At 42.1% G+C, this 13,058-nt stretch overlaps 2 protein-coding genes across 3 annotated transcripts; both read left to right on the top strand.

The window, feature by feature from the left end:
* Positions 1-4,025: 4,025 nt before the first annotated feature.
* On the top strand, positions 4,026-4,651 carry pmchl (pro-melanin-concentrating hormone, like). Its single transcript, XM_008324289.3, has one exon. It carries the CDS (start codon positions 4,122-4,124, stop codon positions 4,524-4,526), a length of 405 nt encoding a protein of 134 aa, XP_008322511.1. The 5' UTR covers positions 4,026-4,121; the 3' UTR covers positions 4,527-4,651.
* Positions 4,652-6,623: 1,972 nt separating this feature from the next.
* spag8 (sperm associated antigen 8) lies at positions 6,624-11,781 on the top strand. Of its 2 annotated transcripts, none has more exons than XM_008324288.3 (6): positions 6,624-6,865; positions 7,466-7,625; positions 8,217-8,265; positions 10,394-10,508; positions 11,034-11,096; positions 11,226-11,781. In XM_008324288.3, the coding sequence occupies exons 1-6, from the start codon at positions 6,794-6,796 to the stop codon at positions 11,403-11,405; spliced, it is 639 nt and encodes a 212-aa protein (XP_008322510.1). In that variant the 5' UTR covers positions 6,624-6,793; the 3' UTR covers positions 11,406-11,781. The 2 variants fall into 2 exon arrangements, with proteins under 2 accessions (XP_008322510.1, XP_016893957.1); XM_017038468.2 differs by having other exon boundaries at positions 6,813-6,888.
* Positions 11,782-13,058: the final 1,277 nt, after the last annotated feature.

Raw genomic sequence — 13,058 nt, 5'->3', positions numbered from 1 at the left:
TCTTCCTTCCTTCTTTCATTCCTTCTTTCCATCCTTTCTTCCTTCCTACCTTCCTTAAATCCTTCCTTCATTCATTCATTCCGTCCTTCCTTCCTTCCTTCTTTCTTTTGCTTTCTTTCCTCCCTTTCTTTAATCTTTCCTACCTTACTTCCATCCTTCCTTTGTTACTTTCTTCTTTTTTTCATTCTTTCTTTCCTTCTTTCTTTCTGTCTTTCCTTTCTTCATTCCTTCCTTCCTTGTACCTACCTTCCTTCTTTAATTTTTAGCTTTCCTTCATGTATTCCTTCCTCCCTTCCTCCCTTCCTCTCTTCCTCCCTTCCTCCCTTCCTCCCTTCCTTCATTCCTCCCTCCCTTCCTCCCTCGCTTCCTCCCTTTCTTTCCTCCATCCTTCCACTCTTCCTTCCTTCTTTCATTCCTTCTTTCCATCCTTTCTTCCTTCCTACCTTCCTTAAATCCTTCCTTCCTTCCTTCATTCCGTCCTTCCTTCCTTCCTTCCTTCTTTCTTTTCCTTTCTTTCCTCCCTTTCTTCAATCTTTCCTACTTTACTTCCATCCTTCCTTCGTTACTTTCTTCCTTTTTTCTTTCATTCTTTCTTCCATCTTTCCTTTGTTCGTTCTTTCATTCCATCCTTCCTTCTTTCTTTCCTGCCTTCCTTCCGTCCTTCCTTCCTTCCTTCCGTCCGTCCGTCCGTACATCCTTCCTAATTTACTCACTTCCTCCCTCCCTTCCTTCCTTCTTTCCTTCCTTCCTTCCTTCCCTCCGTTCATCCTTCTTTCCTTTCTTCCATCCTCACTTCCTCCCTCCCTTCCTTCCTTCTTTTATTCTTTCTTTCATTCCTTCCTTACTTCCATCTGTCTGTCCATCTATCCTTCTTTTTTCCTTCTTCCCGTCCTCCCTCTCTTCCTCCCTCCCTCCCTTCCCTCTTTCAGTCAGTTGCAAGACCTGCAGCTGGAGCCATAGTTTGACCTGATCTTGTTTTAAGGCAAGAACAACAACCACTCTTCCACCGACACCCATTTATATGAACACAGTTAATTTTATTAAAGTTTTTACTGATGTTTTTCTTTTCTTTTTTTTACATGGCAGCATCTGACTCAGACTCTGATCCTAACCTGCTCCATATCAGACTATTGTGGTCCGGACAAACACACTCAGCAGCTTTGTGTTTTAATAAAAAGCTGCACTAACACCACATGGACTCTGCTCTGATCACATCGACTCAGAGCTGTCTCGTCACAGGCCGTAAAGAACAACGTCACAGTCATCAGACTTTAACAGCAGCACAGATAAAACAATCTGAGCTCAGTGAGAGGTTGTTCCCGCTCTACCTTCTGGCTCATTTCTGGGAAGATGGGCTCCAGAGGAGAAAAAATTCAAACATTCTGCCACAATGTGAAGAAAAGAACACAGCTGCCAAAGATGATCTTTGTACACTAGCCCTCCCCCCTCCCTCTCTTTCAGACTATTTGGCTTTTTAAAAACAATGATGAAGTTTAAGACTTTGTCATAATGCTGAAAACAACAACTGGACTGAAGTGTAGAAAGAAACTCTCCACCTGTTCTACAAGACACCGTCAAGAAGAACAGTAATGACTAAAATACCTCAACTCTATGAAGAGACATTTTCACTTTTGGTTCCTGGCTCTGCTACATAAAGGATATTCCTGTCGAGATGTGCTTGACCCCACTGGTTGACCAAAGACTTCCTGCATGACAGGAAACATCAGTTGAAGCAGGGAAACATATCTCTGATAGCAGGACCATCGACACTTGCATCCCACAAGGTTCGTCTGGTTCTTGTTCTAAATACATGAACAGCAGCACCTAGATTGAAAAGTAAGTAAAGTTCCGCAAGGATGCAAATTGCACAATACTCGTTGGACTCAACTCCACTTGGAATCAGTCTTGGACCAACTGTGAACCACGCTTGTGTACTACAGTAAAGGATCCTAGTCCAGTCCTGTCCATTTCTGCCTGCACCTCCACTCTCTGCTTCCTGGGGATCAGTATCATGAAGGAAGTCAAATTGGAGCTGACCATACCTCGAGCCACAAGAACAATGACTTGTCCTCTGCTGTTCCTGGGGATCAGTATCATGAAGGAAGTCCAATTGGAGCTGACCATTGCTTTGAGGCCCATTCCTCTGTGGTCCATCCGGTCTAAAACCTCGAGCCACAATTACTTGTCCTCTGCTGTTAGTATCATAAACAGCGTTCCCAGCAGTGCCCCCTTGCTGCACATAAAAAGAATGACATTTTGTTTTTACAAACGTATCCAAGTTAGTTTAATATTTCTCTTCAAATGCTAATTCTTTTTAAAGGCACCGATATACCAGGTTAGTTTGTGTAACTTAGTGGTTCTTAATTATTTTCCGTCACACCCCGCCTTTGGGGATAGAAATGTTGCCACCCCCGCGACTCGAATTGAAACACTATTGAGAACCTGATAACATGGGTTAACAGGGTGACAAAATGGTTCCGTAGTGTAGCGGTTAGCACGCCTTGCCTTGAGGGCATAGAGTCCTCGGTTCAATTCTCGAAGGAACCGCATGCTTGGTGCGTCCTATGGGCAGCCTATTGACAGCGTATCTGCTGCTAGCTGCTGCTGCTAACACAACAACTTCTCAAATGTGGGCTCAATGTACTACAAATATATATTATTTTTTTGTTATTTTAAAACAACCTCTTTCAGCGTCCAGAGCTGTGGCCCGTTGCAGAGCCCCCTTCACTGCCCCCCTGTAATTCTTTTTTCCTTTCAGACCTTTAACTTCATAAACACTGATTACCAGTCTCTGATGACGGGTCGGTCCTTCACTGCGTTGAGCTGTTGCACTGATTTCTACTGATTGCATCAGCAGTAAATGTCAGAGGCCTGTTGGCGCCAGATGTCATGTAATCAGTGGACCATAGGATGTGACCGAGGACATTAGGGGGGACAACAATCAGGAAGTTAATTACATTTCAGTATCACGTTTCCTTAACATGAAGACAGTCAATGTTGTGCTGAAGCGATGGCAATGAATCATGTGACAAGTGGCTAAAAGACAGACGGAAGAACAGATGTTCACGCTCAGCAACAAACTAAACGGAACCTGACCCGAGGTTGTCACTCAAAGGGACAAAAGAGGCTTGTTTCTCAGCAGCCCGTTAACGTTTATGGTGTTGGTGACACTAAATCCGAAGGATTTTATGACTCAAAGGGCTGAAACACTTCTGTTAAATGTTCCTTCAGGAAAATAAAGATTTAGGTCGGTTCTAGACCGGAACCTATTTTTGAGCTTCAGTCGTTTGAACAGGTTTCCGTTCCATTTTGGTTAAAAAAGTGATGTAGGATCAGTATTGAAAATGATTCATTTTTGTAAGTTCAATAAAAAGCTGAGCAAACGTCAAAGGTAACACAGCTCAACACTGGACACTGATATAATGATAGAACCGGTCAGAGCTGTTGGATACACGCCGAGACCAGTCTGAACTGGTTTTAGTCACATCAGACACCTGTAGCAATGGCAAACATCTGTCTGAGGACTTTTTGACCCGCTTTCGTACATTGACAATTCAGCGAATGCCTGCAAAGAGAACAAAAGCTTCTGCGGTTGTTCTCCTGAAAAGCCAGTTCTCCTTCAGTTAATACCATGAGAAAAGACTTCCTGATGATCTTTCTTTCTACTATCTGCTCTAATCCCTGCTAACCGCAGCAACATCACATCATCTCAGCTTCTGGTCAATGACGCAGAGGCTCCCAGGTGGGTAATCCGTCCTCCTTTGTTTTATAAGGAAGTGATTTTGGGATGAAAGTCTTTCTGGGTTTCACCTGTTCAAAGGTGTCCCCGCTGTTTTCATCATCACCAGAGGAAACGTCAGCTGACACTTCAGGGATGGTTTTAATTAACTTTTCAGCGAAAACAACACACTTGAACCCTACAGGTGTTCCTAAACACCATTCTTTAAGGCGTTTGTTCATTTTTGCAAACACACAGGGAGGAAGAAACACTTGAATGTGTCATCCGAAACGGTATAAAAGTCCGATTCGTGAGCCCGGGAATCAGAACGGCAAAAGGAGAAGCTGCACTGAGAAGATACCCCCCCCTTGAACCAAAAAGTTCTCCACCATCTAAGAAAACCATGCGTCCGTCACTGCTATCCGTGATCTTCGCTGTCTCGCTCATTTTCAAGTGCTACGTGCTCTCAGGCGCACTGCCCATGATGACCAAAGACGACGACAACGCGTTAGACCAGGAGACATTTGCTTCGCTGCTGAGCGATAAGGCGACGGAAAATGGCCTAGCTGATGGAGATCTGGGCGCAGACCTGAAGGCGAGAGGCTCCAAGATCATCGTCGTGGCCAGCCCAAACCTTTTGAGGGACCTGCGGGTGCTGAACGGTGGGATGTCACTGTACAAGAGACGAGCGGACAACCAGGTCTCCACCGCTTCCGACACCAACCAGGACATGGACATCCCCATCCTGAGGAGGGACAACATGAGGTGCATGGTGGGACGAGTCTACAGGCCGTGCTGGGAGGTGTAGGACCGGGAGAGAGAGAGAGGCGTTCTCCATGTCTTCATCGTCCTCAACATCCTCCTAATAAACCCCCAAAATCTCTGCCTCTATACTTGAATTACTGCAAACAAATAAAAATTCTTGAATTTTAATGTTTTTGCATATTTTCTTCTGAATGTTCTCTTCTTTCTGTAAAAAAAAAATATGTGTGTTAGAATAGTATTCAGGAATTGAGTGAGTTTTTGTACTCATGTGAGTTGGTACAGTGGTCCCGTAGTCGCGGCAAAGTAGAGGCGAGATGTGTCAGCGTCTTCGTTTGGGCTTCGTAACAGAAGCCTGAGAAGATGATCAGAGCGTTTAGGAGGCATCGTAGGGCGTTAAATTAAGATCAACTTTCACCAAAATACAAGAGCACAAATTTTTAGGCAGAGCCAATCAGCGTGAGGAACACAATGCTGTGTTCGATCTCCTCTAGGTAAACAAAGCTGCCAGCGTTGTCTTTTAGTTTATTTTCTGCTATGATTTTACTGTTAAAAAAATGTTTTTTTTTATCTCGAAAATATTGAAAACGTTTTAAATTTTAAAAAAATACCACAATATAACGAAACTCCGAGATTGGAATCAGAAAAAAAATCTGCAATGTAGCAACTGTTTCTTTGACATCACAGACTGAAGCAATTCATCAGGTAAGTCTTTTGGGATTTTGTTTGTTTTTGAGTTTGGGCACTAGGGGCAGTAGTGGGTTCTCCTAGAAGTGTCACTGGCAGTTGCTTAGAGCAGCATTTGGTCATTGACAACAAACCATGGTTTCATGTTCTACAGAAGCCCAGTTGGATTTTTTTTGTTTTCCACACTATGGCATAAAGGCCCCTGACCTGAGATCTTTAAGGAGCCTTTTAAGGTTTCAAAGAAATTCAAGGGCACCAAGGGACAAGCCAACCCGATGGTGACATTTTCCAAAGTCCCAGCTCGTGAGTGCTGCCAAAACACAAAAGGGAAATGCTTCTCAGCAATGCATCTGCGGAGATGCTGGTCGTCATGGAGATGCTGGGTCAACATGTAATCACAATGCCATTGTAAAAATAGCAGCAGTGGGACCGAGTGTGTCGGTGAGGAGACAAAGAGAAGCCAGAGACCCCTGTGAAGACATTCTCTCCTTGTGTCAGCTGTCCGTGTCAGTGAATGGGTTCAGATGATGGTGATCTGAAGAATCTGATCCAGGTCCACCTCAGCAATCACAGAAACAAACCTGGTGATAATGGAGGCGTTTTTTTTTAATAATCTACTGATGCTTCGTCATCTGCTTTAATTCCTTTACCAGCTTTTCTTCCTCCTGAATCCTGTCCTCCTTCTGAGATAGGTTTGAGGTACTGATTTACAGACATCAAAGTTTTTTTTTTTCATTTTCCTGAAAAAACATTTTTTTTAAAAAGTGTATTTGAGTCCTTAGAAAAGAAGAAGATTAAGTTTTTTTTGATTAAAAAAAACACTTTATTAACAGTAGGGTGTAAAAACTCATTTTACATAATTACCTATTACGTAATCAAAAGACAACGAACAAATTCATTTCTGAAGCGTGCAAATTTAAGTTGGTTGCCAGTCACCTGGCACAACTGCTCCTCAAGGAGAAGATGAAGAAGAAGAGAGCAGACTGAGACGTGGAGATTTTGTAACTGCCAACTTTTACTTCTTCCACTTTGGGCCAAATCAAAGTTACTTCTGGCAAAATGTTAATCATCATAAGAATGGTTTAATATTAAGCTATTATAGCTTCGTTTTGTATTTGTATAATTTTAGTTTCCACGTGTCAAATGTCAAACTGTCCTTTAGTTTTTGTTTGGCCTAATGTGCTATTGTGTTAGTTATTTGTTGGTTATTTCAAGCTATGACCTAATTTTACGTTTGTCAAATACTTGTTTTTTTTTTTTGTTTTTTTTGTTTTTTTGCTAATATGTCTGTTAGATAGCTAACGCTTACATATTGAGGAGCTTGTGTCGCAGTTCTTACAGATAAAGACAGTTTAAATAATACACTGGCTGAAACAACAAGAACGTAGGGTAATCAAACAATGACATCACAGAATGACCGGGTTTTTGACAAGTGACAAGGGTTAAAAGACTTCAAAGGAATTGGAACAGTCAAAACCACCTGAAGGGGGCAGTGATGCGATAAACAACAGTGAAACACACCACAGAAGAAAAGACGAGCCTCATTTTGGTCAACAAACAAACACTGTTGCTAGGAAGAAGACAGAAGGATCCATTACCCGTGTTCCAGTGTCATTCCCTGCTAACATGAGCAAACAGAACAATGACCCCAGAGAGAAGGACACCGGAAGTTTCTGGGGAGAAGCGTGGGCAGAAGATGTGAGTATGGCTATTGCTTACAGGTGTGTTTGGTGAAGGAAAAGTGTGCTTCTCAAAATTTTATCTTTAGTTGAAGTTCTGCAGAGATAATTAGTTGGTGAAAGCGGCTGTGTGGTAACAGCAGGGTTGCCTTTTTTTTTTTTTTTTTTTTCTATTTCTACAGCAGTGGTGGCTTTTGTTGTTAAGGAAGCAGCCTTGAATCCAAAAGGTTTCAGGTTCGAGTCCCAGCAGTTGCCAAGTTACCGCTGAGGTGCTCTGAGCATGGCACCGTCCCCCATACACTGCTCCATGGGAGCTTCAAGCTAGCAACTGTTCACTTTGTTGTGTGCAGTGGTGTGCTGTGTCACAATGACAACTGTTTGAAATAACAACAATAATAATTGAACAGTCCTAACTAGCGTTAGTATATTATTAATGGGTCAAAGTGAGAATGGCTAATATTTACAAGTTGTCGGCATTGCTAGCTATCTTCAAGACATTGCTGCAAGATATAAGATCACTAAACCAAAAGTATCTGTTAGTTAAATTCCTCAAGGTTTACCCACATTTTAAACACTTTATGCGTATTTACTAATTTTTTTTTTTTTTCCATTGTTGCAGCCAAATGATATGGCAATTAACTTCAGGAAGACAGCTCCCGGAATCCCTCCACATGGAGTCAAAGAGACGATGATCATGGACGAGGCAGTGAACCTGGAGAACGCCACCACTAACATGCTGACCTACGTCCGTCCACAGTTTCCAGGGGTGAGGCTTAAAGGTACCTACTGTGGGAAGCGTATCTTATCTTATCTTATCTTATCTTATCTTATCTTATTTACCTTACCTTCATACTTACATTGCACCTGGCACACATCAGGCAGCACTTTTTTTTTTTTTTTTAACTTTTGCCAACATATATTTTCAGCAGTATTTAGATTGATCTTCTAGGGAATATTTCTAGACAAACTTTCCGATTGTCTTCTTGGCTCAGTTTTCCTCCATTACTTTGAGCTTGTTTATTTGTTATCGTGTACTTTTAAGTGCTAGACACTAAGCTGGGAATCTTTGGCTACTCTGGCTAACAGGGTTTGAAGTAAGTTAAAAGGCAAAACACAATACATTTAACGAAAAGTGTAAAAAAATAAAAATAAAAAAAAACTCCTAATATTTAGAATAGGATTGTAGAAGTTAGCACAAAAAGCTGATGGTGTATTTTATATAGCACACAAGCTAAAAGCTAAAGAAACCTTTCTAAAAACTTCAAAGTTATCAAGTGGAACTCCTGTTGAAAAAAAAAAAGCAAAACGTAATGTTGTTTTTTTTTTTTTTTTTAAATATTTGCAATTTAAAAATCGCATGTGTTCTGCAGGAATCAGGAGAGAGAAGATAGAGAACGCCATCATGGACCAGATGATAAGGTAACTAAAAACAGTCAGTCCTTGAAGCCCAGTAAAACAAGGACTGTTGAGAACAAGGTTTGTTTGTGGAAAAAACCGGAGAACGCGGCTCAGCTCGGTAGGAGCGCGGTGATGTCATACTTCACACGTCGGGCCTTGTTTTCACACTTAAATCATATTTTATGGTGTTGTTCCTGACTCTGGTGCCAGTCCTTCTAATGGGCTTTAAGGAGAAGCTTTCTCACAGATGTGGTCATAAACGTTTCTGCACCAGTGGGAACCTGTGGCAAAGAACACAAACCACCATCTCTGGGAGATGAGAGCTGTCTGTCCGGGAGAACATGGCGTCTCCGGCTGACTCTGACTTTCCTGGACTCCGCTGGAGCAAATGGTGATCTGGTCCAGAGAGGAGCTCGGAGGTGGGGCTGCTGCTGTAAACCCAGTGGCATTTGGATTTAAAGGAATAATTCCATGTTTTTTTTTAGCATGGAATTACAGAGAATGACTGCAGATGGCAGTTCTCGCCTTAAATGTAACTATGTAAAACATAGTTAATCAACGTTAATACTGACCACAGGTGTGAATGTAAATTGGAATGGTTTGACTCAATATTTGACTGTGTGAGGGACTGGAGAACTGTCCTGGGTGGAACCCCTCCCTCACCTGACGACTGCCCCACCCCTGCAGCAATATCTTCAACAAAACCTAAGGACTAGCTAGCAATGCTGACAACTGGTAAATATTAGCCAAGAGTGTTGCTAACTAGCAAACTCCAGGAAATGGTTTAACCCTTTCATGCATGACGGTCACTACAGTGGACAGCTATTAAAATGTCATTTTCTATGATAAGAATAGGTTTTGATGGCAGTGTTGCATATAAGCCCCCACAGTGGCCGCCGGCGAACCCACTGTAGAGGCTCATATGCAACACTGCCATCATATAAGCCTCTACTTATAGAGTAGAGGCTTATAGAGTGGGCAGTCATCAGTCACCCGATGACTGCCCACCCCTGCAGCAATATCTTCAACAAAACCTACGGACTAGCTAGCAATGCTGACAACTGGTAAATATTAGCCAAGAGTGTTGCTAACTAGCAAACTTCAGGAAATGGTTTAACCCTTTCATGCATGACGGTCACTACAGTGGCCAGCTATTAAAATGTCATGTTCTATGATAAGAATAGGTTTTGATGGCAGTGTTGTATATAAGCCTCTAGAGTGGATTCGGGGGCGTCCCCTGTGGAGGCTTATATGCAAAACCTATTCTTATCATAGAACATGACATTTTAATAGCTGTCCACTGTAGTGACCGTCATGCATGAAAGGGTTAATAACAAGCCAAACATAGTCACCATTGTCGACAACTTGCTCAAAGTTGACGCCAACGTTTGCTCTGACAATCACGAGGCCATTCTCACTTTGACCCATTAACAATATGCTAACGCTACCTAAATATGCTAACGCTGCCAAGTTGCTCAGTGGCAATGAACCCTTTCGGACCCAAGTCCGCTTCCTTAACCACCGATCCACCACTGTCACTGCAGAGGAACGAAGGAAAGGAAGGAAAGATCCAACTCTGCATTAGGGAAATGATGAGTGGATGGATGGTGGATTGATGTGCAGTTCAAGAGTTTTTTTAAAATTATTATTCTGAATTATTTCGCAGGTGAATTTTAAAAAAACGAATGCACTCATTTGGATAACCTAAGCGAATCCTGGAACTGAACATCACCTGGGACTGTTGTGACATTACATCTATTAATCCACCGGGTGACATTTAAGAGCCTGAGGTTCATTTTCTCCCACTACACCAGCAGCCTTTCAGATCTTTCTGGAGCAGTGGCTGAGCCCACGCGCCAGTTTACAATGATTAGACCTCATCTCAGGACTGAGTGGGCGCACACACACACACACACACACACACGTCTCCTCACGCTCTGTTCCTGTCCATGCACCTGTTGATCCTCCACAGTTTCCATCTTGTTCAGGCGTAAACAGCGGGAACTCTGTTTCCTCTTGTCGGCAGCGCTGGAGAAAAATCGCTTCTTCGCGCGCCGATGTTTTATTTTTACCAGCAGTGTTTCTACATTCGTGGTGTGTTTGTTCTGGTCAGAGTTAGTGTCACATGTCCTCCTGTTTTCTTTCACAGGGAGGAGACGGAACTGAACACGGTTCCTCCATCTTCCCTGATTCACTTCTGCTCTACCACCCAGAGGGACTTCAGGGCAGGGGGGTTCAAGCCCCAGCCTATTCCGACAGTACATGTACGTGTCACACTGCTTGCCTCTTCGCAGGCTACTCTGTAGCTGCGTGTCTTCATCACGTGGCGTTATTCCACAAAGTTATCAGATTCACTTTCCTTAAAAAAAGAAAGAAACAGAAAAACTAACAGTTGAGGTCAGAGGTAGGAATAAAAGACACAGAAGGTAAAACGTTGGTGCGGTGAAAACACAATTTATCAAGAAATTATTGTTTGTAAAGAGTTATTGTTGAAAAGAGAGTTCCAAGAAAGGTCGTTCTAACACGTTCAATTTGAAGGTTAGCTGCTAACAGGTGAAGATCGGTGGTTTGAACCAATTTCACTGCTACTGTTGTAGCTAATGTTAGCTCTGGTGTCTGTACCAGGACTGTTGAAGCACATTTTAGCTATGGTGTCCTAACCTGTCCACACAGCAAAATGTTTTAAAATTTAAGGTTTAAAGTTTTGAAGCGGTAGTGCTACTGTAATTTGGAACTGACATCAGTTAAAACATACAAACTTCTTCGTCTTCTTCCTCTTGTCTTTTCAGTATCATGATTATACATCTGAAAACGCCGTTACATTCTGGAGTGAAAACTACAAACAGGCTCAGGTCTGCACACGTTTTATTTTTGCATTTGCAACTATTTTGCAACTGATTGGTCTGCACACGTTTTATTTTTGCATTTTAGAACTGATTGGGGGGATGGGTCATCATATTAAATCTGTGATTATTTCTCAGGGTGTGACGGCCGTATCCAACCCTAAAGCTCCTTTTAAGAGGTCGGCTTACTTCAGCACTCCTCTGAGTGAGAGGGTGGACGATGAAGGGCCTCCACTCTTCAACTGTGACGAATGGGACAATTTTGACTTTTCCATTTCGAATTATAACTATAAAAAAAATCGCGATGGGAGGTTTTGAGTGATAGTGTAATATGTTTCATAACATACTGATATGATTTTACTGCATGTAAATGGTTTAAAACAAGAGTGTTTTTTTTTAAATATTTGATACATCACTGTGTTTCAGCAGACTACACCAACAGTACCACGTCACAGAACTTGCTCACTTTTCTGACCCTTCCACAATTTACACACTGATAAATGTAGATGAATTTTTCATACATAGTTTGGTGATGTTATATAAAACGTCCACAAACATGGACTAATGATTACTGGTTGGCAGCTTTTAAAATGGATAAAAATATTTAGAGGTTTTATCATTAATTTCTGTCAGAAACAGAAATTAGTTTGTACTGATCTGTGAATGTAGTAGACTGACAGAAAAAGAGATAAAAGAGAAAAAAATAAATAAATGGTTTTGTTTTGTAACTTCTCTCGGACCTTTGTTCAATGACGAACAAAATATTAATCAGTCTGAACAATCCATCCGACTGTTGAGTCAGTCAGTCGGATTGTCATTCGTAGTCTGACTGACTGTCCCGATCTCAGTCAGGCTGCTGTGTCACCAGCCGGCCCGCTGACCTCATGTTGAAGCACAGCCATCGATTATTGGAATGATGATATGGGATTATTACATGGGATTATTAGTCCCTGCTGCACGGCGAAAAAAAAGGCTAGGTCACCATCTCAGCGGGGGAGCGCTATTAGCTCATCAGGTGCTGATTACATGTCACTCCTTACACCGCCGCAAGAAATCACCACAGATCGCCACGCTTGTGTCCTGTCAATCAAAAGGAGGCTGTCTCCTCATTGCTGCTGCTGCTGCTGCTGCTGCTGCTTTCAGCAGGGATTAGCAGGCTGTAGCTATGGCGACCAGTCTTTTCTGCTCACATTCATGCAGCTTTTTCTTTTTCTCAACAAACATTTCATTAACTCATTGGACCAGTGAGTCAAAGCCAATTTGTCCCACCTACAGGAGGACCGTGTTTCCATTCTGTCATTTGGTTTTCTTCCCTGTTGAATTCTCGTGTACATACAGTATATAAACAGTTTTGTTATTTTTTGTCTGTCTGTCTCTACAAAAAAGTATCACGATCCTCAAACCAGATGGAACCACCGTTTGAACAACACCGACAGCTGCTCGGTCTTGAAAGAGAATCCCTCTCAGCATTTAAATAGACACACCGAGTCTGGTTTTCATGACTTGCGAGGACTTGAAGAGGACACAGTGCTACTCTAACCTTAGCATTATCTTAATCCTAACCATAGCCTAGTACTTATTTTAATCCTAACAACTATCCTAAAAACAACCCTAAACATAAAAATACACTTTTTCTAAGTAGGGACCTACATAAAAATACACTTTTTCTAAGTAGGAACCTAAGAAATGTCCCCACAAGGATAGGTTTACCTAGAAAACACACACATCCCCACATCCTCCCTGTGCTCTTTTAATGATCTGACTGATGTCACCACAGCTGCTGCTGCTGCTGCTATGGGTGATGATAATGGTGACCTTCATCAGTCTCTACGGTTCTGATGCTCACCTGTTGTACAGGATCGTTTCATCTACTTAACAATGATACAAATATAAACAACTGATTTTGACGATTGTTGATTGATAGACGATCTGTCTATCTATCTGTCTATCTATCTATCTATCTATCTATCT

Source organism: Cynoglossus semilaevis, chromosome 14 (genome assembly GCF_000523025.1).
Source record: "Cynoglossus semilaevis isolate Cse_v1.0 chromosome 14, Cse_v1.0, whole genome shotgun sequence".
NCBI classification, from domain to species: domain Eukaryota; kingdom Metazoa; phylum Chordata; class Actinopteri; order Pleuronectiformes; family Cynoglossidae; genus Cynoglossus; species Cynoglossus semilaevis.
The sequence above is the reverse complement of the archived record's forward strand: the minus strand, read 5'-3'. Positions and strand labels throughout refer to the sequence as shown.